Below are 25,221 nucleotides of genomic sequence, written 5' to 3' on the forward strand. Positions count from 1 at the left end.
AAAAAATCAATCTATCAAAGTCACTTAATCCAACATAAAAAAAATTTAGTCATTCGATATCTCCCGGATGTTTACCTACACAATTTTTTATCTTTGTAGTAATTTACAATAATACGTTCAATGCAAAATTAAAATAAAAATGAGAACATTAATTCGAATATAACATTATGATAACAAAGTCCTCATTGATATTTCATTGAGAACTAATCGATTGATTGATCACCTCCGGTATGAAAATATTGTAAGAAATTTCTACCAATCAATCATTGTTAGAAATTTGAACATTTCCGAGGATTATTAGACGAGTATCCATCCGAAATCTGATATTTTAAAAAATTGCATTAAATTTTAGTGCTTGAATTAAAAGCTATATAAATTAATACCAATTGAAATGGTTTAATTGGCTCTATTAGTAACAATTAAAGTTAATAATACTTTTAATGAAATAATAATAATGAAATACAATTCTTAAAGCAAGTTGCTTTCATAACTTTATTAACATTATTCCGTTACAGTCACCATTGAAGTAATTTTCTGCAAGGCTCATGGTAATATCAAAAAAAGTTTTATACAAGAAACAGCTTTTGGAACCATTCACCACACCAGTACACTTTAATTTTTTTACTCTTTATATAAGATATTATACCATCAAAAACTTCATTTGATATTGCTGGATTATTCATTAGATAATTATTCAGCATTTTACGATCTCAAGCATTCTGATCATAAATTATGTTAAAGCTTGTCTTCTTCTTCTTTCTCTTGTCCTCATTCTACCTCCGCGTGTTAGGTCTTGGATCTATCTCTACCTATTCATCGTACTTCGGCGACACTTCCCTCATTTCAACGCTACTTCCTCTGTTACTACTTCCTACTAAATGCTTGATCACGCCTCGTTCTCATTCTTTGTGGTTTCAGCACAAATATACAATATATCTTCCCTCATCCATTCGAACTCCCAAGTTCTTCTCCCCCACTCTTGTTTCGTTGTCTTTCTCTGGTGCTCCTATTTTAGATTTTCGTAAACTTAATTCTTTCTTACCTACTAACTGCTTCTTCTATTCTGTTGCGTCATTCTTGATCTATCTTGCCATCTTTACTAATCATGACCAGACATTCGTATTTTTCTGGTAGCTATTCTTACATCTATGTTCTCTTCTTTGTTCCTTTGTGATGTGTATGATTTTGTTTTCATTCATGATTTTTATCATTTTCTTCTCTTGCAGACAGCTTTTCGATATTTAGATGTTTTTTGTATAACATTTACATAGCCAGACATTAGTACATTATTGTCTGCGAGAACAAGATCTCGGGCGCAGATTATTGTATCCATGTAGGCTACCAACATTAGTGGGCTTAAAATGTTATCCCTTTTAACTCCCTTTTTTATTCTAACTAAATTCAAACTCAATGTTTTTCCATTCAAGCTAACTGTTCCTTCACTTTTCTGTATATACTTTTGATCAGTCTTTGTAGTTTTAAACTTGTCCCGTTCATTTAATGCATTCCATATATTATGTTGTCTTGGTAGCTTATTTCTGTGTATTGTTTTCTCTATAAAGCCGGACCGCTGTGTGCCCTTCTTCAAGTTTATCCTCTCTTTCTGAACTCCTAATCATTTTTGTAAGAATTTGGAGTAAGGTTTAAGCGCCACCGGTACCAAACCGACCACCCTGAAATATTGGTAGCCAGTTGATTCTCCTTTTTTGTGGATTGCCACGATTATGTTCTTCTTTCAATCTTAGAGTATTGTTTTAGATTTCCAATTCTTCCGGAATATTTTTTTCAGCTACCGTTCTACTGACAGTCACCTTCTTTAAGTCTTACTGCGTAGTAGTTCCTCCATGATTCCAGTATGCTTTTGCTGGTCGTCTGTAACTCTCCATTTATTATTTTTGGTTTATATTTCAAATTAGTGTCAGTTATCAACAATGCGTAGTCCGTACTAAGTTCTGCACCTCGTATTACCTTCACGCCTCGGATTGCGTATCTTATGTATCTAGAGTATAGATACTTTTCTGTACTCTTTCGTCTGCTTCGTATGTTAACATATGTTTGAACGACGTGTTTCTTGTTAGTACTTGGTTATTGATGCACAAATCTATCATTCTTTCGCTGTTGTTGATAAGTGTCTCTTGTCCTTCTTGTTCTCTCGTTCATATCACATATGTCTAATACATGTTTACACAATTCTTTGTAGGTAATCATAAAAAAGATCTTAATAAATATATTTGTTTTATATCAACATTTTCTCTAATTTGAGAAAGAATATTAAATTTCTCGAGTTTATGAGCTTGTCTTTCCCGGCCTCGCTTGTTACAAACTCTACTTCCCCCCTTTCGCTTTCTCACGGAGAGGTCTACTCCTTGTATTTCTCCATCTCGTCTTACTTCTCGTACTTCTTTTGCTGTCAAAGTTTTAATGTTCCATTTTCTTATCAGTTGTCACCGGTCATCTTCTGTTCAACAACTCTTCTTCTAGACCGTCGTTGTGGGTGATTGACTCAATGACAGTGGTTGACTGGAGTTGAGCCTTTTCATTGGTTGCAATTTTATGGTATAACGTGACCCAAATAGCTTTTTTCATGCCCCCAATAGAGGTGTAGTGTTTATCAACATGCTTGTTAATTTACCTCTGTTGTCCAAATTTTTAGTCCTCGCTACATTTCGCTGCCAAGTTCCAATTTTTTTCTGAACAGCAACATCTGAAATGTCCTCCAAGTAGTAAATACCAGGCAAAAGTGTTTACCTATGTATTTTAACATCCAAATAAGTTTCTGGTTCGAAAGCACGATATTGTATTGAATAAAATTGTAATAATATGACATATATGATACATCCACGAAAATGTATTTTTGTTTATACAACCGTTTGAAGTATTCATGTTCAAATAAACTATGAGATATTTTAGGTGTAGATGATACATGAATATATTCATTGTTATCAAGAATGACTAGCTTTTCTTTAAGTTTCTCTTGCTGCGACCAAATTACACCATCAAAACTGGTGACCCTGGCGTGGCCCAATAAGTAGACGAGACTGAAGAGAATAAGAGTTAGGAAGAAAAAAACTAGAAATCGTGAAGACATTTTCAACACTCAGTGTCACAATCCAAGTGTATTAATTGAACATAAATTGGCAGTCGCCATAAATGAACTATAATTTGGTAAAGATTTCGCAATTGTGGTATAGAAATTTACTGTTATGAATGCTAAATTTGGGCATTATGATATTATCATCGAAGATGCTGACACAGGCAAACACTCTTTGCTCAAAATTAAAAATTCCTGGACGAGGTTGTTCCAGTATTGTATCTACTTCCTTTACCTACTTGTTTCGAAATTCTATGTTATTCAGGTTACCTTCGTGCAGTTACTCTTGTTTTAGACTACCTTATACTGGTTGATCCACATCATACTGCTCTTCTGATCCTTACAAGCAGAAAACTTGTTCTTTTATCTATTATCAGGTGGACTATTTGGTTATTTGTAGTTCCATCTGGTGATATAGGAATAATGTTAAACTGAGTATCATATTCCAGATTGTAGTCCAACAGTTATTAAGAATTCGTAAGTTAAAATACCTAGTAACGGTTCATGTTCAGTGTATTTTTCATTTTGCGGTGTGTGCTTCTGTAGCTATATAGACATGAAAGTAGAGATCCAGACGAACATTTTGAGGTATTAATGGTATTAATCGGATCCTGCGTTACTTTGATACAGCCTAAAACAACTCAACAAAATCAGATTTTTTTGGCATTTTTCCCATTTTTTACACATAATCGCACCGTGACAAAAAGAGTTATATATGAACAAAAAAGTTAGCTTTGCTATCCTGTAGAACATTTAATTCTCTAAATATCGAAGCATTGGACACCGTGGTCGACCGTATTTTACCGGAAATATCGTTAATTTACGAGAATTGTGCAAAATTTCATTTTTTGCCATTTTCACTGCATTGTTGAAACATTATTACGAACAATTTTTTTTTAATAAAGAGGTGTTTTAACTCTTCCAGGCACTAAGTATAAACATTAAATTAAATTCTACTGTCCTTAGCTATATACACCGTTTCTCCAATTGTTACATTTAAATGAGTCAAAATTTAGTTCCTTCCAAAAGAAAAAAATATTTGTTTTTGTATATGTTGCGAAAGTATGACTACATCAATAGGATTTCCCCTTGCAAGTCGAGCAACGATGGAATGTTGCGGAATATTACAAATCTTTACTACAATAATCATTCTTTTTTACATTTAGCTTCAATTAGTAACCCTCATAGTGAGTCCAATAAAATATTGCGGTCGAATTTTTATACTATTACATTTTCTTTCGGTATGTATTCGAAGGATTTAAAAAACAAAGTAACATTATTGGTATGCGGCTTAACGTCATACAAAAGTTCTCAAACGTTAAAATATTTGTATTTTTAGATTTAGTAGGAATTTCAACGGTTTTTTTTATTGCAAAGTTCGTATAAGGATAAATTCTTAAACTAGTACTAATTAGATGTTGAACTGCTAACAAGTAAAGTACAGTGTATTTCTTTTTCATTTATATAAACAAACTTTTTTACTAAAACGACAGTATAAAATAAAGTGACGCAACATGAACACCAATTATTGTATTTACTTTATACTTTTGTTGTGCTTGTCGGGTATTAACAACATTACTGTACAATAATTCATTACTTATAAAACATAATTTTAATTTTCAGTTCATTCCAAAACCAAAGATAAGTTTTTAGATGCTCAAGAAAAATTTAACAACGATAATTCCTATATTAAACATGATAAACGAATAAGAAACGGACAAAACATCGATATTACTGCTGCAAATTACTATGTTTATGTTATCTGCCATCAATCTCATTGTGGAGGTACTTTAGTGAAACAAAATAAAGTTGTAACTGCAGGTCATTGTGTGGATAGCTGTACATCAAGTCAATTTCAAATCGCCGTTGGTTTAAACGATCTTTCTCAATTAAGCCAAGCGAAAAAATATAGAGCTAATTCCATTCGACTACATCCGAGGTACAACAAACAACATCCATTTCCATATGATGTTGCTGTAATTACACTTTCACAAAATGTTGCATTGAACGATAAAGTTGGAACAATTAATTACGTTAGGGAAATTCCACCTTTACTTCGTACTTTAACCGTAGTCGGCTATGGATTTATTAATACAAAGGGCCAACAACCAAGGAAGTTGCAAAGAGGTCAAGTAAGAATTGTAAAAAAAGATAGGACACAACTTTTCACACAAGCATTAATAGGCTCTAGTGTTCTACCCGTAAGTTGAAAATTTCTGAAACTTTAATTTTATTTTTTAATAAACTGTTTAATTTTTTTAGGGTGATTCAGGTGGTCCAGCGATTTACAACAATCAATTAGCGGGGATTATATCAGGGACACGGTCATTAAATAACATCATTTTTCAGAACCTATTTGTTGCTGTGGGTCACCCAGATATTTATGATTTTATTAGAGACAATATGTAATCCTGAAATAGTTTCACATTAATAAACTTTGAAAAATAAAAAAACTTTACAGATTATTTTTGGTTAAAAGGGAAGATTATATCGAAATATGTTGTATTTCTCTATTTCTAATCCTCTGATAAACATGATTGCCACATGGAAAATGTGTATCTTACAATCATACAGAGAGAAGTGCACGGTCTTGTACATAAAATTAAGTTGTGATCACAGTAATACCATATAGTGTAGTATATAAGTTAGGCAACATAATATACTGACAATACGTTGCTAACTTGAAAGCTCGTGTTTTACTAAGCCGATGCCTACGACATTCCAGGCCGTAATGTGATGGGTTCGAGGTACAGGCTACTGTAACAAAGATAATATAGCAGTATAGATGTTTTAAAAAGACATTCAGTATTAGACGCACCTTACTTATACTTAAGTAAAAAAAGTAGTTTTGATATAATTATTTGCTCATATACTTACCGGTGGTATTAATAAGTACGAACGGAAACGAATAAATATTATCAAGATGAGTCTGTTAATGTAATACATGTTCAATCTACTTCATCTCAAGTGAATAATAACACTGAAATAGAAGTGCTCAGATAATGACAATTCAAAAACTTTTGAATAGCAATAAGAACTACAGTTTACTACAGTGATAAAAATTTATTCTACAACCAAGTAGAATCGCGTTAGTCCAAGACAAAATTAGTTTTCTATATCTATAAGCAAATTATAACTTTGAAAGAAAAATATTATAGTCTTGAGATTTGAAGACTATGTTAGTCTTGTTTTAATACTCCAGTAGCAATCTTAACTCAAGAATAATGCTATTTCGTACATTAAGTATATAGGTTCTTTCACGAATATGTTTATGCTCTTAAAACAAAACTTTTTAACATTTAAATGAAGATATTGTATATTTATTATAACATATTTAATTCTTGTATTAAGTACACATGTAACCGTTAAAGGTAATTTATTCTAAAACTTCTACACCTTTCTGTGACTTAGAGAGTGCATAATTTCGGTTTTAGCTTATGATTGTTACGGATTCTGAAGCTGTGTATATCTCTATAGGCAGTATATTATCTACATTGTTGTGTAAGTACAGCAGACACTCTAATATAAATGACGAGGGAAATATTATTATTTTCTGATCTATAAAGAATTCACGTCACTCGTCTCGATACTTCAGACCACATAATATGACACAATTGGCTCGTCGCTGCAACCGAAAAACCCTAAACCAACCCGAGCAGTTTACCCAGGCCAACAGAGAACATGATAATAGCGATTGACACAGTGCAAAGTAAGGAGTTCTCAAAATGTTGCTGCTCAGCTTTCCGCAAAGTATGTTTACATACTGCTCCTATTTCGATGTGGGGTGCAAGCGAACACCCAAAAAATCTATGAATTGCTCACCCATCAGATCTTGCTGAACGCCTCTTAGTGTAAAAACAGCTTCAGCTGTTTTGTTGGAATTCAGATTTAGACCGTTGCACGCAAACCACTCCTAAGCCTCAGAGCGCGACGCCCGATTTACTGCAACAGCATCAATGAGGATTTTATGTCTGCTCATTAAAGTAGTGTCGTCAGCGTAGAATATGATTGAAGACTTAGATATTGAAGCAGGCAAGTTATTTATGTAAATGAGGAAAATCAGTGGCCCCAACACTGACCCTTGTAGAACTCCAATAGAATTGCACTCTGATGTAGAATAGCTATCATTACAACAGACTATTTGTCTTCTGCCACCAAGGTACGATTGAATCATCTTAATACTACCGTCAACAATCAAAGGCCTTGCTGAGGTCGCAGAACGTAGTTGTCATATACTCACCTCTCTCATAACAGTCAAAGAAATCAACAATTCTATTCTTTATGATTTATTCAAAAATTTTTGAGAATACAGGTGGGAGTGAGATTGGTCGATAATTTTCTATTACAAGAGGATCGTCTTTCTTAAAGACAAGAGTTACCAATGCCAACTTTAACACATTTGGAGAACATTCAGCTTTAATATTACAGTATTTAATCCGTATAAATCCCTAGAGGAAGTATTTTTTAAAGAACAGATTATATCACGAACTTCAATTAAACCGACAGGCTCCAGGCAGAATTTCTCAGGTGGTACAGTGATATTCGATAGCAGCTGATTAAAGTTAGTTGTCAAGTTACCCCGCTGAATTTTATTAACAAAACCTAGGGGAACATTTATAAAGTAATCATTTACTTTATTTGGGTCAACCATTGCTTTAGTATTACTTTTCTTGCTTATTCGATCATTGTTAACTATTTTCCTTGTCTCTTTCCTTCTAGTTGTCTATTTTCCTTCTAGTTTTCTTGTCTCTATAATTTTTTGTTATAAAGTTAAGTTCTCGCTTTAGTTTCTCACAACCTATGGCATTGTGAATATCTCTTAAGAAATGCAGTCGATTCCTTATGCAGTTGAGATCTGCAAAAAAACAGCTTGTGCGTTTCTTATTAATTTGCACAATTATTTTACCCAGAAATGCGTTCATAGATACGTTCACGAAATTTATCAGTTTGATTGATTGGCAGTCAAATCATCATGCGATATGAAATCCCAATTTATATCATATACAGAGTTATAAAACAACATCTTTCCATGACTCGTAATTAGCCTGCATCTGTAGATAGCATCTAAAGTGTTTTTTATCTTTCTTAGGTCATCTGAATTCATTTTAGTGTTGATAGACATATTTTCTTTTTTATTGTTATTTCTCGAAAAACAGACTATTGCGATATTTGAATAAAAATGAAATTAATATGAAAGCTGATAAGATATGTCAACTTATTTGGATCCACGATACAAAATGAACTTTTAAGTTATTAATAATTGGCGATATTTCCACAAGGATCCTTCAAGAAATGAATTTTATAGCGAATTTTGAAAATTACCATTGAAAATTGCAACATCGAAAATTTTATCATAACTTCAAACATTTTTTTCTCCAAAACTAAAAGTTATTTTTCAAAACGGGTTGGTTCATTGGCAAGAGGACACTTCTATTAACACTTTGGGAAATTTTCATACTCATATTCCAGGAACTGCATTTTATACAAATTTTTAAATCTTAATCGGCGAAAATTGAAAAATTCGAAAAAAATGTCGATTATTTCAAACATTTATTTCTCAAGAACTGAAAGTGATTTTTCAAAACGGCTTCTTGCATTAAAAAGAGGATACTTTAATTAATAATTGGTGATATTTCCACAAAGATCCTTCAAGAAATGACTTTTATAGTGAATTTTGAAAATTATCGATGATAATTGCAACATCGAAAATTTTATCAAAAAATCAAATATTGTTTTCTCAAAAACTAAAATTTATTTTTCAAAACGGGTTGGTTCATTGGAAAGAGGACACTTTTATTAACACTTTGGGAAATGTTCATACTCATATTCCAAGAACTGGATTTTATACGAATTTTTAAAACTTAATCGGCGAAAATTGCAACATTCGAAGAAATTGTTGATTATTTCAAAAACTTATTTCTCAAGAACTAAAAGTGATTTTGCAAACCGGCTTTTTGCATTAAAAAGAGGATACTTTAATTAATAATTCGTGATATTTCCACAAGGATCCTTAAGAAATGATTTTTATAGTGAATTTTGAAAGTTATCAATGAAAATTGCAACATCGACAATTTTATCAAAACTTCAAATATTGTTTTCTCAAAAACTAAAAGTTATTTTTCAAAACGTGTTGGTTCATTGGAAAGAGGACACTCTTATTGACACTTTGGGAAATTTTCATTTTCGAATTTTTCAATTTTTCAAAATTGCAAAATTCGAAAAAATTGTCGATCATTTCAAAAATGTATTTCTCAAGAACTGAAAGTGATTTTTCAAAACGGTTTTTTGCATTAAGAGGATGCTTTAATTAATAATCGAATGTGATAACAGCGACTGTTCTGTTAGTAATGAATGTGATGATGAATTACAAGCGACGAGAAGAAAACTAGACGAAACTGCAACAAAAGATTTTATATATCGTATTGGGATTGCTAAAGACAAAGCTGATATAAACAAAGTTGTATTCAATAAAAAAAAGTCCTATTGGAGTTGAATTTGATAATTATTTGCAGTGTCCAACACCTAAAAGAGATACTAATTCCTGTGAATGGTGGAGTACTAAGTAATATGTTTTTAATATCCAGCCAAAGCCGGATATTTCGTAACTATCCGGTATTCGGCCGGATTTTAAAAAGGGCCGAATAATTGCCGGGTATCCGTTCCACCACTAGATAGCACCAACTGTAATATAAAGTAATAGGGCGAAATTGATTAAAAATTTTAATACACAATTGAATTTATTGATATTAAAAATGCACGTACATTAATCATGACAATTGAATTCATCGATTTAAAAATCCTAAAGTCAGCAAAGTGCTCAGTCTTTGAAACAATAAAATTAAAAATAGGTTCTTTTGTGTTCTTCCCAATTTGATAATAACATAAAGAAAAAATGTTTGTAATCATCGTGTGGTCACTACATAATTTGAACGGACTCGTTTACACATAACGTACAAATTTTACCGACGATACAAATATATAACATGTACGTTGTTCATTATAATACAGAAATAGTGTGTATAATTATCCCTCTTTGTGTTTTATTGTATATTTTGTTTTATTATTTTTTTTTGTATCCAACTGTTATTTGTTATTTACTACACCGAACATCGACCATTCAATAGTATAGTTAATTATAAAAATATCTCGAGTCATCTAATCGTTGGAAACGAAAATACACAGACGGATGAGGTCTGGCTTCTATTACCAAATTTATTATATTTTTTTAATTTTTGTTCTAAACGCGTTTTCGTTTCCGTTTTTTTTTTCTTTTGTGAACATGTCTAACCGTGGGAGAAGAAAATGCGCAAAGCTAGCAAACGTATCACGTCTACTCTTCTTTCTTTTTAATTTTTTATTATTTTATTCGCTGCGTTCGGAAATAAACCAAAAATTAAAATGAACAAAAAAAGTATATAGTTTACACGATAATTGTCATTTTTCGAAAATTCAATTTTGTTTAAAAAAAAGATAAATCGATTGCAAGAAATAAATTTGATTCGATCGTAAATCGAATTTATTCCCCTTGAATCGAATCGAACTGAACGAGAAATTCGTCATCATATCACAGACTTTTGAGGCGTCGCAATTAAGCAGGACAACGTAATAATAATCTTTTTTTGTTATTATTATTAATAGTAATTATAGTTATTTTATTAAAAAAAAACAGAGCGACCTCGCAACGACGACGACGCTATATTTTAGTAACCATCAACGACAAAACATCCTACCGAAACTCTCTATTTTTATGAACTCTACTTATCAACTCTCGGGATCGAATTGCTTTGAAAAAGTATTTTGTGGTGCACCTTTAACATTGTTTTTTTTTTAATTTCGGCACTACTCCATTCTTATCCAATAAAAGATTAAAACGTAGATGTTCTATAAAGACTTAATAAAATCATTTCAAACGTAAAAGTTGAGATCAATTAAAAAAGAAAATAAAAATTTTTAGTTTGAAGAAGAAATAAAGTTAAATCCCAAAAGAAAAAGACGATATTGATATGTATATAAAAGACAATTTTGTCTTGATTAAAATTGAAGGAATTAATCATTAATAAAACATCTACGTTTATACAAATACGTACATCAATAAATAATGACCAATAATAATCACCAAAATATACAAAATATTTTTTTTTGCTATACTTCTTAAACAAACATGTTTTTACTCACTAATAGTTCAAAACAATTACTAACTGTAATTAATATATCAACACGATCAACGTTGTTTGACTCAACATGAATTAATAGTTAATAATAATTATTATCTCAATAATAGATAAATAGTTTATGTATACCGAATACATACTTGGTAAACGTAAACGTTTTTATTTTTACTTTTTGACGAAAAATGTACACAAATACAAGAATACAACGGCCCTCCGGCCCCTTTTTTTAATCCACGCCCGACGGCCACCTACGGACACTACCGAAAAACGAAGAAAGATCTAATTACGAAAAAATGTTTTAACGTTTAACGATCACGTTCGATGCGCAAAAAATTCATTCTTCCCATTAAAAATCATAAAATAGTCATTAAAAGGATTATAGTTTAGTAAAAAGATTTTGATGTGGTTTTGCAAAATGTTTGTAAAGGGAAGATGAATTTTTATGTTTATTTTGTAGGTTTTAAATATTTTTTGTGGCGCAAATACGACGTTGACGTGTCACGCAAGCGTGCTGAACACATAGCTTCATGGCGGTGGAGTGTTCTCGGGGACCCGGGGGCCGTCCTCTCACAGGATTGCGCAGCACCGGCAGTAACGATTGCGGCCGCTGTTCGTAACCGGTGGCGGAGTTATTGGGGCAAAATACGCATGCACCTTAATGTTCGGCAAATGTGTCTAAAAGAAATAAACTCAATTTAGCTTAAATAGATTATAAATAAAAAATAATACAAATTATAAAAGAAAAATAATATTATTGAAAAAGTACCTGAAATACCAATTAGACTAGTCTACAAAAAAAATTCATGAAATGTACATTTGACGCCACTGTATTTTTCTTATGCAGTTTGGTCCCCTAAACCCAAAAATCACATTTAAAATTTTTTCTATGGATACGTTTTGGAGCTGATTTTTTTTTGGGTAATTTAACTATTTGCAGCATATCTCGAGTTAGAGATGACCGATCTGGTCGTGGTATTCATCAAATTAAAGAGTATTGTATAGCCAATAAATGGTATTAATACTTATTCTAATCGGTTCGGTAGTTTTAAAACAATGGCCCACAATATGTGAAAACGGGATTTTTTTTAGACAAAATGTGAACCAAAAATTCATTCAATGTCCGTGGAGAGTCGCAGAAATAGTCTTTTTTACGTTTTACGTAAAGTTTGCTCTTTTTAGAAGACAACAAGTTACGCAGGGTGAGAATCGGTGGAGAAATTACCAAAAATTATGATCTATATGTGAGAGCACAGCTTTTTCTTGTACATGAAATTCCGCCCGTTAGAAACTTTTAGATTTCATGTTTCGACGTTTCTGATATTTTACGTGTAAGCAGGGCTGGATTAACCAGTAGGCGCTTGAGGCGCGCGCCTCAGGGCCTTGCACCTACAGGGGCCCGGTTCTGGTTTCATATTGCATAGGCTTTCGTCCGATAAGAAAATCAAGAAAATTAAGTATGTAAAGGTTTTTATCTCTTAAAATTGCTAAAAAAATGTTTCAAGTAACCCCGTTTTATTGTACTTGTTAATTGATTTATTGATTTATGAAGAAACAAATGAAAATAAAATACTATTTCACTGCGAGTTCAAACTCTGACTGGAAAAGTCTTACGAGGACTTCAGGAGTCATGAAGAATCTAAAGTGCATATAAAGTCAATGGTGTCAACATTTGCTCATCGAACAACATTAGATATGAAATTAAAGAATCAAATTCAAAATGAAGAACTCTACTGGCGAAAAGTTTTAGAACGTATACTAGCCACTGTAAAGTTTCTTTCAAGACAACGATTACCATTTAGAGGTTCGGACGAAAATATAGGTAGCCGTGTCAAAGGCAATTATTTGAGTTGCCTAGTTTATCTTGCCAACTTCGACGATTTTTTGGCAGAACATTTACATCGATTTGGAAATCAGGAAAGAGGTTCTGTTAGTTAATTGTCTCATCACATATGTGATGAATTTATTGAAATAATTAGAGATAGAATGTTAAGTACATTCAGTGGTGAAATTAAGGCAGCCAAATACTTTGGCATTATCGTCGATTCAACACCAGACGTAAGTCATTGTGATCAACTTAGTCTAATTTTAAGATACGTACATGAGGGACAAATATCAGAACGATTCGTAGGATTCATTAAACTGGAATATTACACTACGGATTGTTAACAAGAGACAAGCTTTAAGTAAATTAGAACAATTAAGCCTCAGCATTCAAAACTGTCGCGGACAGAGCTATGACAATGCAGCCAACATGTCTGGAAAATACAATGCCTTACAGGCAAAAATAAGAATATTATCTCCTACCGCTATTTATTTATCCTGTACTAACCACTCATTAAATTTAGTGCTCAATTTTGCATGTGAGTCGTCTTTAGAAGTTGCTAATTACTGTAATATAGTGCAAGGTATTTATAATTTTTTTCATCGTCTACACATAGATGGCAAAAATTAGCACAAAAAGTTAACCCAACTCCCAAGCGTTTAACTGATACCCGTTGGTCTGCACGTCATGATTCTGTTTATGCTTTATTTGTAAATTACAAAACTATTAGTAATATACTGCCAACATTTGTACATGACGAATCTGAAAAACCCATAAGTAAGAGTGAAGCTTTAACTTTTCTTAAAAACGGAAAATTTTGAATTTGTCTTCTTAACAAGTATATGGTCGAAAATTCTGGACAGTAATATTAGCCTTTCTTTGGTGCCCAAAAATATACAGCGCCTCGGGCCCACAAAAGGTGTGGTCCGGCTCTGCGTGTAGAAGCTATTCATCCCAATCTTTCGATTTAAAATAATTTCAAGATGACTGCCACATCCAGTGTACCAGAAGTAGCCTACAACTTCGTTATGTATATTGCTGTTTTACATAGTGAATTTTATTATTCTTGGAAAACTATCGGTTTTAGAATAAAGGATCTTCGCATACAGGTTTGCCCCATCTTTTTTTACCTATTTGAACAATATTAAAATAAATACATTTCTCGTGGACAAATGAAAAGGTTTTTTCCCGGAATGTTAAGAAAAAAGTGAGCATCATAAAAACCCACTGCACCGTAAGGGAAGGTTTCGTGGAGAGTAAGATTGCTAAAGTTATTAATTCGAGTTCCATATTCAGCGTTAAACAGTTGTTCACAAATTGTATCGTGTAATATAGTTTAATTGTATACTTGATTATAAAATGTGTGAAAACGACCCCCTTAATTTCTGTTATGTGTGTGGTGAATATGTCGTCAAGAAAAACATGCGTAAATTTACTAATTCAGTACAAGAAAATTATCTGCAATATTTTGGAATAGCAACTGAAAATCTTCAAGAACAATAGACACCAAGTTTTTTATGTCTTAAATGCCATAATACTGCTACTTTTGCCTAAGTAAACAAACCGGAATTGGAAAAAATATGCGATGGGTTTATGCAAATGTACCATCTGTCACGTTTCCAGTTCCGCATTCAGATACACTTCCCATCCCCAACTGCCCTGATTTATCTCAGTCCCAAACTTCCATTATATCTCAATCCTCAAGTACTGATACGTCAGATTTCCAAAGTGATTTAACTGAATGTCAAGGACAGCATGAACACATGAAGAACTGAATGATCCGGTGAGAGACTTGGAGCTTTCAAATGAGAAAGCGGAATTACATGCATCTCGTATGAAGCAATATCATTTTTTGGATACGAGTGTTAAAGTAACATATTACAGAGACCGAGACCATGTCAACTGATAACATATGCTTTTGCAAAGACATTCCGGGTTTGTTCGAGGAGCTTGGCCAGCCTTATAATGCACACGAGTGGCGATTATTTATTGATAGCAGTAAAAGTAGTTTTAAAGCAGTTCTCTTAATAATGGAAATGAGAAACCATTAATTCCGATCGCGCATGCTGTAAATACCAAAGAATCGTACGAAACAATGGTTAAACTATTAAAATCTTTTAATTACGAAGACCACGAATGGAAAGTTTGTGCCGATTTAAAAGTCACAGGCATGTTGTATGGTTTACAAAGTGGCTACACGAAATTTTGTTGTTTCCTTTGTCTTTGGGAGAGTCGCGCAAGGGAACACCATTATAAGAGGAAGCAATGTCCTGAAAGAAAAAGCCACACCCTGGGCGAGGGCAACATTAAATACTTGCCTCTTATTAAAAAAGAAAATATCGTTCTACCACCATTATATATTAAACTTGGACTCTTCAAGAATTTTGTGAAAGCGCTGGATGTAAAAGGCCAAGCGTTTACTTATTTAAGAACCTTATTTGAAAATATTTCATTCGCAAAAATCAAGGAAGGTGTTTTCAACAGTCCACAAATAAAAAAACTTTTAAAAGATGACAAATTTCACACCTATTTATCATCCGTTGAAGCTGCAGCCTGGAATTCGTTTCAGTTAATTGTTTCTGATTTTCTTGGAAACAATAAATCCCGAATTACGAGGCAATTGTTGAAAATTTGCTTCAGAATTATAAAAAAATGGTATGAATCATTATTATTATTATTCCGGGTATCCGTAAAGTACCGACATCCCAGCAGGTTTTGAGTTAAGAGACATTTAATTCAAAATAAAAAAACAATTAAGGTTTTTTATTCTGAATTTAATTTCGATGTACATTTCAAAAGCTATGGGGATACAGGCAGTTTACAAATACACGTTATTACATTATTTACAGTTATACTTACGTTTAATTTTATTTTAATTTTTTCCAACAGGTGTAAATATGTCTCTAAAAATTCATTTTTTACACTCACACTTAAATTTCTTCCCGGGGAATCATGGTGACGTAAGTGACGAACATGGCGAAAGGTTCCACCAGCAAATGAAGAACATTGAGCGACGTTATCAGGAATTTGGGATGAAAGAATGGTGGGAGACTATATCTGGTTCCCCATAAGAGACGGATTCTCAAAGAAACAGAAGGCAAAGCGGGGTGCAAAGTTATTTTCTAAGACTTATGCATTCTATTTTATTAATACCTAAATGTTACAATCAAAATAAACTGAATGAATCACTGTATTTCGTGCTTTTTGAGAAAAATTACAGAAATAGGAAAAGCTGGATGTTGGCACTTTGACTCACAAATGATCATAATTTCGATATTTCTCTATAGGCTTTGGTCGTAAATACTATCTTCCCATTGTAAAAGTACAATCTGTATGTAAAGAATAAGACGGAATTTTTGCGGTTCTCTTTTTGCGAGTGAATTTTGGAATTCAAATATCCAATAAAAATTGTAGCATTCCGTTTAAAATAACAAAGATGTAGGTTACTTCCGGTGCACTGGATGTGGCAGCCATCTTGAAATTATTTTAAATTGAAAGATTGGGATGAATAGCTCCTACATGTAAAATCTCAGAAACGTACGAAACATGAAACCTAAAAATTTCTAACGGTCTAGTTGCGCGGAATTTCATGTACAGAAAAAAGCTGTGCTCTCAAATATATATCATAATTTTTGGTAATTTCTCTATAGATTCTCATTCTGCGTACCGTGTTGTCTTCTTAAAAGAGCAAACTTTACGTAGAAGGTAAAAAAGAATTTTTCTGCGACTCCCCACGAATATTGAATGAATTTTTGGTTCACATTATGTCTAAAAAAATCCCTTTTTTACATATTATGGGCCATTGTTTTAAAACTACCGAAGCGATTGGAATAAATATTAATACCATTCATTGGCTATACAATACTCTTTAATTTGATGAATAGCACGACCAGATCGGTCATCTCTAACTCGAAATATGCTGCAAATAGTTAAATTACCCCTATAAAAAAAAATCATAGCTCCAAAACGTATCCATAGAAAAAATACTATAGATCCATAGAAAACTATATAAGAAAAATACCGTGGCGTCAAATGTACATTTTATGCATTTTTTTTGTAGACTAGTGTTATTAGACTTATTATTTATTTAGTACTTTAAACACCACGTGGGTATTTGATTTTTACAAGTACACTAAATCACAACTGTTTATAAGAATTTCATAAAGATTTTAAATTGCATTCTACATACTCTTTCTTTGTCATTAACTTAATATTTAAAAAAACTCATTTGTTCAATTTTTGCATTACATCCCTTACATTAAAATTGTTGTTACCACCATAATTATTTTGGTAAATATGAAAATAGTGAACCTCGAACATTTGTAATGATGATCCTATTGCTAATCGTGATTATGACCCATACATCGAAAGGTCGTTGCTAGTAACAAGGACAATGTCGCTGATATCCAACAAAATATACCTTTATTCTACATTCATATTGACATCTTAAGAAGACAATAAACAATTGTAAAAACTTATTACATGTGATTTCCTGATCTGCATATCTGAGGATGACCTTAATTATATAGCATATCAAAAACCATGGTTTTCTTACCTTTTATTCAATGTTTTTTAGGCGCCAAATAAAACACCTGTTGACAACTTTTTTCAACTAAAACGTTATTTTATCATTGTAGTACAGGTTAGAAAACGTTTTGAATTTGGTCATTTACTACTGGTCATTTATTTATAATTGTCGCGCTGTGTCATGTCACCCAGACATAAAAATGCAAACCAAATAATATGCAACACATTTTGTACAAGACCTACCAGTATAAATACGTAGACATGAACGTAGAAAAATTTAAAGTAAAGACTAGACAAATATTTAGCGATGGCAAGGACAATCAATATAGATAATAACGACCCTGTTGAAGGAAGGCCGAGCTGGATTAACCAGTAGGCGCTTGAGGCGCGTGCCTCAGGGCTCTGCACCTACAGGGGCCCGGTTCTGGTTTGATATTGCATAGGCATATAATATACATAATACTTAAATGGTAATATTACACTTTTCAAAAATGTACTTACAATTTTGAAACTATAGGCGATAATCAAGGATATTAGGGACAATATTCGAGGATATAAATGACGATGTTGATAAAGATATCAGCGATGATATTGAGCTATATTACAGATAACAGTTAGAGGTATCAAGCATGATAATGACAGATGTTAGGGGAGATATAAAGGGGAGCCAGAACAGAAAAATATCGGAGACAATGTTTAAAGATATTTCGGAAAATGTTGACCGAAAGCAAAGACGACATTTAGATATATCAAATACGATAATGGAAAAGATGCTGAAAGGATAACTAAAGATATTAAGGTTGATGTTAATAAGTAATGAAGAGTAGCCAGATTAGTGTTTAGGGATATTAGAGATTGTATTGGGAGATGTCAGGAACGATGTTGAGGAATATCACAGACAATATTGAGAAATTATAATAAAATTAACATTAAGGAAGACTAAGGACAATATTGTAAAATAACAGGGACAATATTGAGAGATGCCAGGAACGGTAATCAGTGATATTAAGAACAATGTTAATAAGTAAAGGAGAAAATATTGAGGGCACTTAGATTAATGTTGAATGATGTTAGGCATTGTGTTAAGAGATAATAGAGCCAATGTTGAGAAATACTTTACACAATATTGAGGAAGGGTAAAAACGATATTGCAAGATATCAGGGACGATATTGGAATTGAGGTTGAATAATGTCAAGAACGATGTATGTAGAACTTGATGGGAAAGATATAGAAATAGACATTGATACTGGAGAATAATTAGGGCGATATTGAGAGAAGTCGGGGACAAAGAATTTTACTGGTTTAATAGTTCGGATGGATTTAGTCAAAATTCCATCAATAAAACCGTAAAAGTAGGTGTACATCAAGGATGATGTTGATAGATGATAAAAATGATGTTGAAGGAGGTCACGATATTGTTGAGAGAGATTTAGGGAAATTATGGACAATTTTGAAGCTATAGGCGATAAGCAAGGATTACGGACAATTATGGACAATATTCGACGGTTCTAAAATCGATAATAAGCGGATGATATTGTCCGATATCATATAATACAAACATGAATAATATTTAGAGCTATCCGGGATAATACAGATAGATGCTAGAAAAGATACGGAGGGATGTTGATATATGTCAGGAACGATATTGGAAAATATCGGGGATAATGTTAAGAGATAATATGAATCATGTTGATAGATATCAGAAACGATATTTAAATATATCGAGGATTATAGATAATAGGAAGATATAAGGAAGCCAGTGACGTTATCATGGGATAATAGGAAATAAGTTGAACGGTACCAGTGACGATACTTAGAGATATTAAGGACTATGTTAATAAATAATGGAGATTATGTGGATGGAAGCCAGATGAGTGTTGAGAGATATCAGGGATTGTGTTGAGTAACGACAGAGATAATGAGTAAAAGCTTAATTTGTTGTTCTTTATGGGGCAATGGTTAAAGATTCAATACACAATTCAAACAATTTCTTCTGCCTTTGGCTCTACAATCCGATGTGAGTTTTGGCTTCCCTTACCATCTCGCCCCATCTTCCTCTATCAGCAACCTCTCTCCATCGTTCAACACGCATATTCCGTAAATCCGTCTCTGCTGCAATCTTCCTGTGCAGATACCCCAGCCATTGTACACGTTGTGCCATTATAAAACGCACTATATCCTCACCCCTCATAATGCTATATAGCTCATGGTTCAACCTGATTCTCCAGCTACCGTCTTCCTCCAGGGTAGGGCTGAAAATCTTACTGTTTAGTTTACGCTCTCAACGTTTCAGCTGCAAAGGTTATTACAGGTCTTATTACCGTTTTATACAGGGTACTTCTCAACCTATACGCATAAATTTGAGGATTTATTTCTTATGAAAAATAATGACGAATAGATGAAAAATGTTTTTTAGTTTTCTAGATATCCGATATATCGGTGACATCTAAATAATGTTCCTCCTGGAAGATGGATAGGTCGAGGATAGGTCCGACTTCAATCCTCTTATTTTTAAATAAAGTATTTTTAAGAAAGTTAATACTGAGCAAATCGTAGGTGTTGTGTACAGACCCCCTAATTTTAATCTTGTTAGTTTTATGGAGGAACTTGAGAATAGTTTGGCCGCTATTGCACCTGAGTGTGATGATTTGGTGTTACTTGGCGATTTTAATGTAAATTTATTGAGGTGTGATAATCAAACTTCAGCTTTGCTCGACTTGACGTCTTCTTTTGGTCTAGTTCAAATTATGGATTCCCCTACACGTGTGACTGGTTTGTCGGTCAGTCCAATTGATTTAATTTTCCTTTCGAATCAGACTTCATTACTTAATCAAAATACCGAACATGTAAACATATCTGATCATGATTTAATTTATTGTCAACTTAGCGTTGCGACCAAAGTATCTCCCCCGTGTTATCGTACTTACCGTAACCTTAATGATTTCAACTATGACAATTTTCTAGCTGATCTCCGTAATTTACCGTTAGCTAATATTTACGATACAGATGATGTGGATTGGATGGCAGAATTCCTAAATAATGCATTAATGTATTTAATGAATTGTCAAACAAATGCAGTGCCTTCGCGACAAGGCTTATAGGACATTTAAAAAGAATGGGCTGCATTCCTCTTCGGATTATTATAAACCACTACAAAATCTTACTAATAAATCGATGATACCATAAACCACTTCTTCATAAACTCGTTGCCCAATTTGCCACGCGACAATGAAATGTATAATTTTTATATGACTCATAGGATAATCGTAAATAAATTCTCGTTTAGGCGGGTTGATGAGGACCTGGTGATGCGCGCCATACACAGTTTTAAAAATAACTCGGCGGGTCTCGATGGTTTAAACATTAAATTTATTCAGCTATGTTCTCCTCATATTTTGCCTTTTATCACACGTTTGATAAATGGGTGCTTCTCTGTAGGTCATTTCCCTACTTGTTGGAAAATGTCCATAGTTCTGCCTCTACCAAAGAAAGTGAATGTGTTACTAGGAAAAGTTGTTCAAAAGTAAAATGTAGTCTTAATACCAATTTTCGAAATAATTGGTCTACTTTTATTAATTTGTGATCATTAAATTTATTTTAATATCAATTAACTAATTCCAAATTAACAATGCACAAGTTGTAAGTTTATTTACTCAAACATACTACCACCCTGTTGGGCACATGCCTTTAACCGAACAAGTAATTCATCAAAACTTTTTCTAACCTCATGTAAAGATATTGAAGCAACGGTATCTCTAATCGCATCCTTTAATTGATCAGTAACAATTTGTTGTTTCAATCGGACCCATAGGAAAAAATCCATTAATCTAGACTCCTAGGGGGCCACTGAACTGGTCCTTGTCTCGCAATCCAGTGGTCTGGAAGCATCCATCTTGTTGAAAATAAAATAAACGACTGTATTCTAATGGAAGATTGTCTAATTCATCGTCGAGGAAATTTCTTAACATAGCTAAATAACTATTCGCATTACAAGTAGTGTTAAAGAAGTATAGCCCTATTATTCCATAATCAGAAATGGCACACCACACATTTACTTTAACACAGTACTGACGCATGACGCCTCCGTGGTATTCGAAAATGCGGATTAGAGTCACTCCAATATCGTGCATGTTGCGAAGCCACAACACCATTGGTCGAAAAAGTTGATTCATCAGAAAACATTATTTTTTTATGAAATCCTCTTTCCATACTGCCAACCCACAAACAAAAATCCAAACGTTTTGCTTCATTGCCGACTTTCAAAACATGATTAAAATGGCTTGTATGGATGTATCTTGTTGTGTTTTAATATCTTCTGAATTTGCGATTTTTTAACAAATTGGAGATTTTCAGCTCTTCTTCTTAATGATAATTTCGGGTGTTCCTCTACTGAATGTAATACCAACAAAGTGCTTGCATTATTTTCATCGTATCTCTTCTTTTCTCTAGGTATTCAAAACAATGACCCAGTGCTTAAAAACTTCAACATTTTTTACGGCAAGTAGTTTCAGAAACGTACACATTGGGGAATTTTTCGTTAAATTCCTGAATAACTCGACGATGACATTTTTCGCCTTTCCCATAACGTTGCACCAAATACATTTTTTGCTGTAAAGTAAGCATTTTAAGCTGACAATACTACGGCTAATAAAGTATAAAAGCGAAGTGTACTATCAACGTCTACTAGTACAAAAATGATCATAAATAAATAAAAGTAGGCCGATTTTTTCGAAAATTGATATTAGAGACTACCTTTTACTTTTGAACAACTTTTCCTAGTAACTTATTTCTATATCTTCTCAAATAAATGCACTTTTTCTTGTACCATTTAAAGTTTTTTCAATTTTATGAACACCCAGTATAAAACATGTTAAATGATTCTATCCCAATCTTACTCTAAGAACTAGCAAAATTTTGTATCAAGATTAACTTTTTTCGATAAAATTAAAAATAAAAAAGTTTTTCCTATTCAACATCTTTTCCGTGGACATACTGTATATGATATAGAGGCTTTGGAGCTGGTTTCTAAGCGTCACTGCCTTTGTCTGAATGCTGCTAAAATGGAGCTGATTTTAATAAGTGACAATTCTGTTCAGGATCGGCTGAAGATAGTTGTCAACAAACAATTATTGCCGCTGAAGGATTGTGTGAGAAACTTGGGTGTCTTATTGGACGAAAATTTAAACTTTAATAAACTCATCAATAAGTGCATTACTTCCGCGTATGCTGCTCTTAAGCTGATTTATGGCGGTCGATCGTTCCTCAATCGTAGAACAAGGGTGCTTTTGTGGGAGGCCTTGGTGTTGTCGCATTTTAATTATTGTGATACATTGTACGATCTGTGTATTTGGTATAGTAATACGAAAAAAAAAATCTGAAATTTGCTTGATATTTGGATTACAGGGGCGACAGCATGTTTCGCACAAATTAAAGGATTTGAGTTGGCTCAACATGAAAAACAGGCGCATACTTCATTCGGCGGTTTTGTTCTTTAATATAATTAGTTTGAAGAAACCTCCATACTTGTTCAATAGAATAAAATTTCATACCAAACAACACGTATTCTTAATGATTTGCCATCAACTATAAAATGTAGCACTTCTTTAAGGTTGTTTCGTCACAGAATGAGCGGCCGCTTGTCTCAAATTCAGGATGCATTGTCGGGTGACAGGAATCGGGCAGTTTGCGCTTAGTAATTAATTATGATTTCAGTATCGGGTCTTTTTCTTTTCCTATTTCTTTCCTTTTTCTTTCTTGTATATTTAGAATTAATTTTATTAGGTTTGAGTGGAAGAGCAGGTGCTGTTATAGCTGCACCTGAACTCCGCCTAATTTGTCCTGGCTTAATTTATAATAATTTTATGTATACTAACTCAATGTACATCTAATGGGACAAATAAAGTCATATGATTATTATTATTATTAAATATTGCAAAATCGGATACATGCTGGTGCCGAGACAATCCGCCAACACCCTAATTTAGGCCACTCTAGTGGGTGATCATGGATTCGGGGAGCCCAATTGTGTATAAAAAATATGGGATATAACGTCGAACACTTGTTGTTATGTTATTTTAATATGTGTATAAAATAATACTTAATATTGTGTTTTGTGAAACACAAAATCTTTACTATACATTTTTTCGCCTAGTACCTAGTAATCATTCGTTATGAGGAGTAAATCCCCAAGTTTATGCGTACAGGTTGAGAATCACCCTGTATATATTCTACACTTGGTCTTTCTGTCTTCCAAGTAGGCGAACCAGTTCGTCCCCTACAATCTAAAGTAATCGATAAGTATGTAATGCTGCTCGTCATTTAATTCTCATTTATTCTTATCCTCACTTTCATTGTCTGTTAGTTCAATTCTATGAATTCTGAGCTTCGGCCTGAAATCACCAATTGATAATCTTCAAGAATTTCCTCCGCATACACTCATAATCTATTACATACTAAATCTGAGAATCTAGCTTATCGCCTTTTGTATATATTGGTATAATCAGTCCTTTTCGCCACTTATCCTGCATCTCCTGTGAGTTCCAAATCATAAGTACCAACCTATGGAACACTGTGGAACAAATAAATATTGCAAAAAAATATGGAGTCGACATATATCAATACTGCCCTGGCCTCTTTGAATATCTTCCACATAAAAATTAGTAGACTGAAAATATCTATCTCTATTCTCCTCCTATAATATGAAGTATTGTAAAGAAGACATGTAATAAAACCATTGTAATTAAAGCCGACGAAACAGTTAGACTTTAAACAGATAGACTTAATTTAGCCTAAAAAACATAAAATATATCAAAACCAGTTAGTTAAAAGGTGTAGCCTGCCTTTTAGTATGTAAGAAGACCTAAGGAATTGGATTGTAGAAGCTATAGTAATTATTGTAATTATTAATTGGATTGTCCTAATCCTATAAGTACTATTGTAAAAGAAATATTTAGATAAATAATTTCGTGATAAAGAACATATACCTAAAACAACGTTGTATAATTTAGATTTAGTGTTATTTGTACTTTGAACTAAAAACTTACTATAATTTATTTAATATCTTACAGTTTTATTTAAATACAAAAATCATATTGTTCAGGCAATAAGACATTTGTATCAACATTAACAAATTATTGCAATCTGTTAACTTTCTTTGCAATAACGCAAATAAATCCACAAAGAATTACTACTAATGTTATACATCTGTTCTATATAATGTTACTTCATACCCATAAGCAAAGAAAACCGCCTCTTGTTGATTCCCATTATAATAATGAATCTTAGTAAACATTCTCCATCTCATTCCCAACCATGAGAACTTCAACCATTGAAGAAATTGAGAAAACTAATTAGAGAAACATGCGTTTTAAAAACACATAATTTTTACATTGATACCTTAGTTGAGTGTCACCAAAAAACAAGAATGACTCTTCCTGTGTTCTCACAATTCATTTAAAGTATTTTTTTCAATCTGCAGGATCATTTTATGGGCAACTTTCAACACTATTACTTGTACACAAGAAATGTTAAAATACCACACAGCATTTAACACAGTATTCATCAAAGATTTTGAAAAATAAGTTTATTGCCTATAACAATGACCTAGAAA

The 25,221-nt window shown here is 32.8% G+C and overlaps 2 protein-coding genes across 8 annotated transcripts in view; one reads left to right on the forward strand and one right to left on the reverse strand.

The window, feature by feature from the left end:
- Window positions 1-4,451: 4,451 nt before the first annotated feature.
- On the forward strand, window positions 4,452-5,538 carry LOC111416781 (chymotrypsin-2-like). The gene is made up of 3 exons (XM_023048881.2): window positions 4,452-4,654; window positions 4,715-5,292; window positions 5,354-5,538. Exons 1-3 carry the CDS (start codon window positions 4,606-4,608, stop codon window positions 5,498-5,500), a joined length of 774 nt encoding a protein of 257 aa, XP_022904649.2. The 5' UTR covers window positions 4,452-4,605; the 3' UTR covers window positions 5,501-5,538.
- Window positions 5,539-9,809: 4,271 nt separating this feature from the next.
- Window positions 9,810-25,221, reverse strand: part of LOC111419884 (F-box/LRR-repeat protein 20) — a 29,904-nt gene continuing 14,492 nt past the window's right edge. For 2 of the 7 annotated variants that reach the window (XM_071197341.1, XM_071197343.1), the window contains exon 7: window positions 17,677-24,957. In XM_071197341.1, coding sequence (XP_071053442.1) covers window positions 24,808-24,957 — 150 coding nt within the window. In that variant the 3' untranslated portion in view covers window positions 17,677-24,807. Of the gene's footprint in view, window positions 11,938-17,676; window positions 24,958-25,221 lie in introns of those variants that run through there. The other 5 variants (XR_011640886.1, XR_011640885.1, XR_011640884.1 and 2 more) reach the window with 5 other exon arrangements.

Source organism: Onthophagus taurus, chromosome 7 (genome assembly GCF_036711975.1).
Source record: "Onthophagus taurus isolate NC chromosome 7, IU_Otau_3.0, whole genome shotgun sequence".
Classification (NCBI taxonomy): Eukaryota; Metazoa; Arthropoda; class Insecta; order Coleoptera; family Scarabaeidae; genus Onthophagus; species Onthophagus taurus.

What these genes read in the sequence shown, in the direction of transcription:
- LOC111416781 (XM_023048881.2), top strand. Translation starts at nt 4,606, where the DNA reads ATGAACACCAATTATTGTATTTACTTTATACTTTTGTTGTGCTTGTCG. An exon ending in ACTTTTGTTGTGCTTGTCGG is followed by an intron (nt 4,655 to 4,714) that starts GTATTAACAACA and finishes TTTAATTTTCAG; the next exon opens with TTCATTCCAAAACCAAAGAT. An exon ending in TAGGCTCTAGTGTTCTACCC is followed by an intron (nt 5,293 to 5,353) that starts GTAAGTTGAAAA and finishes TAATTTTTTTAG; the next exon opens with GGTGATTCAGGTGGTCCAGC.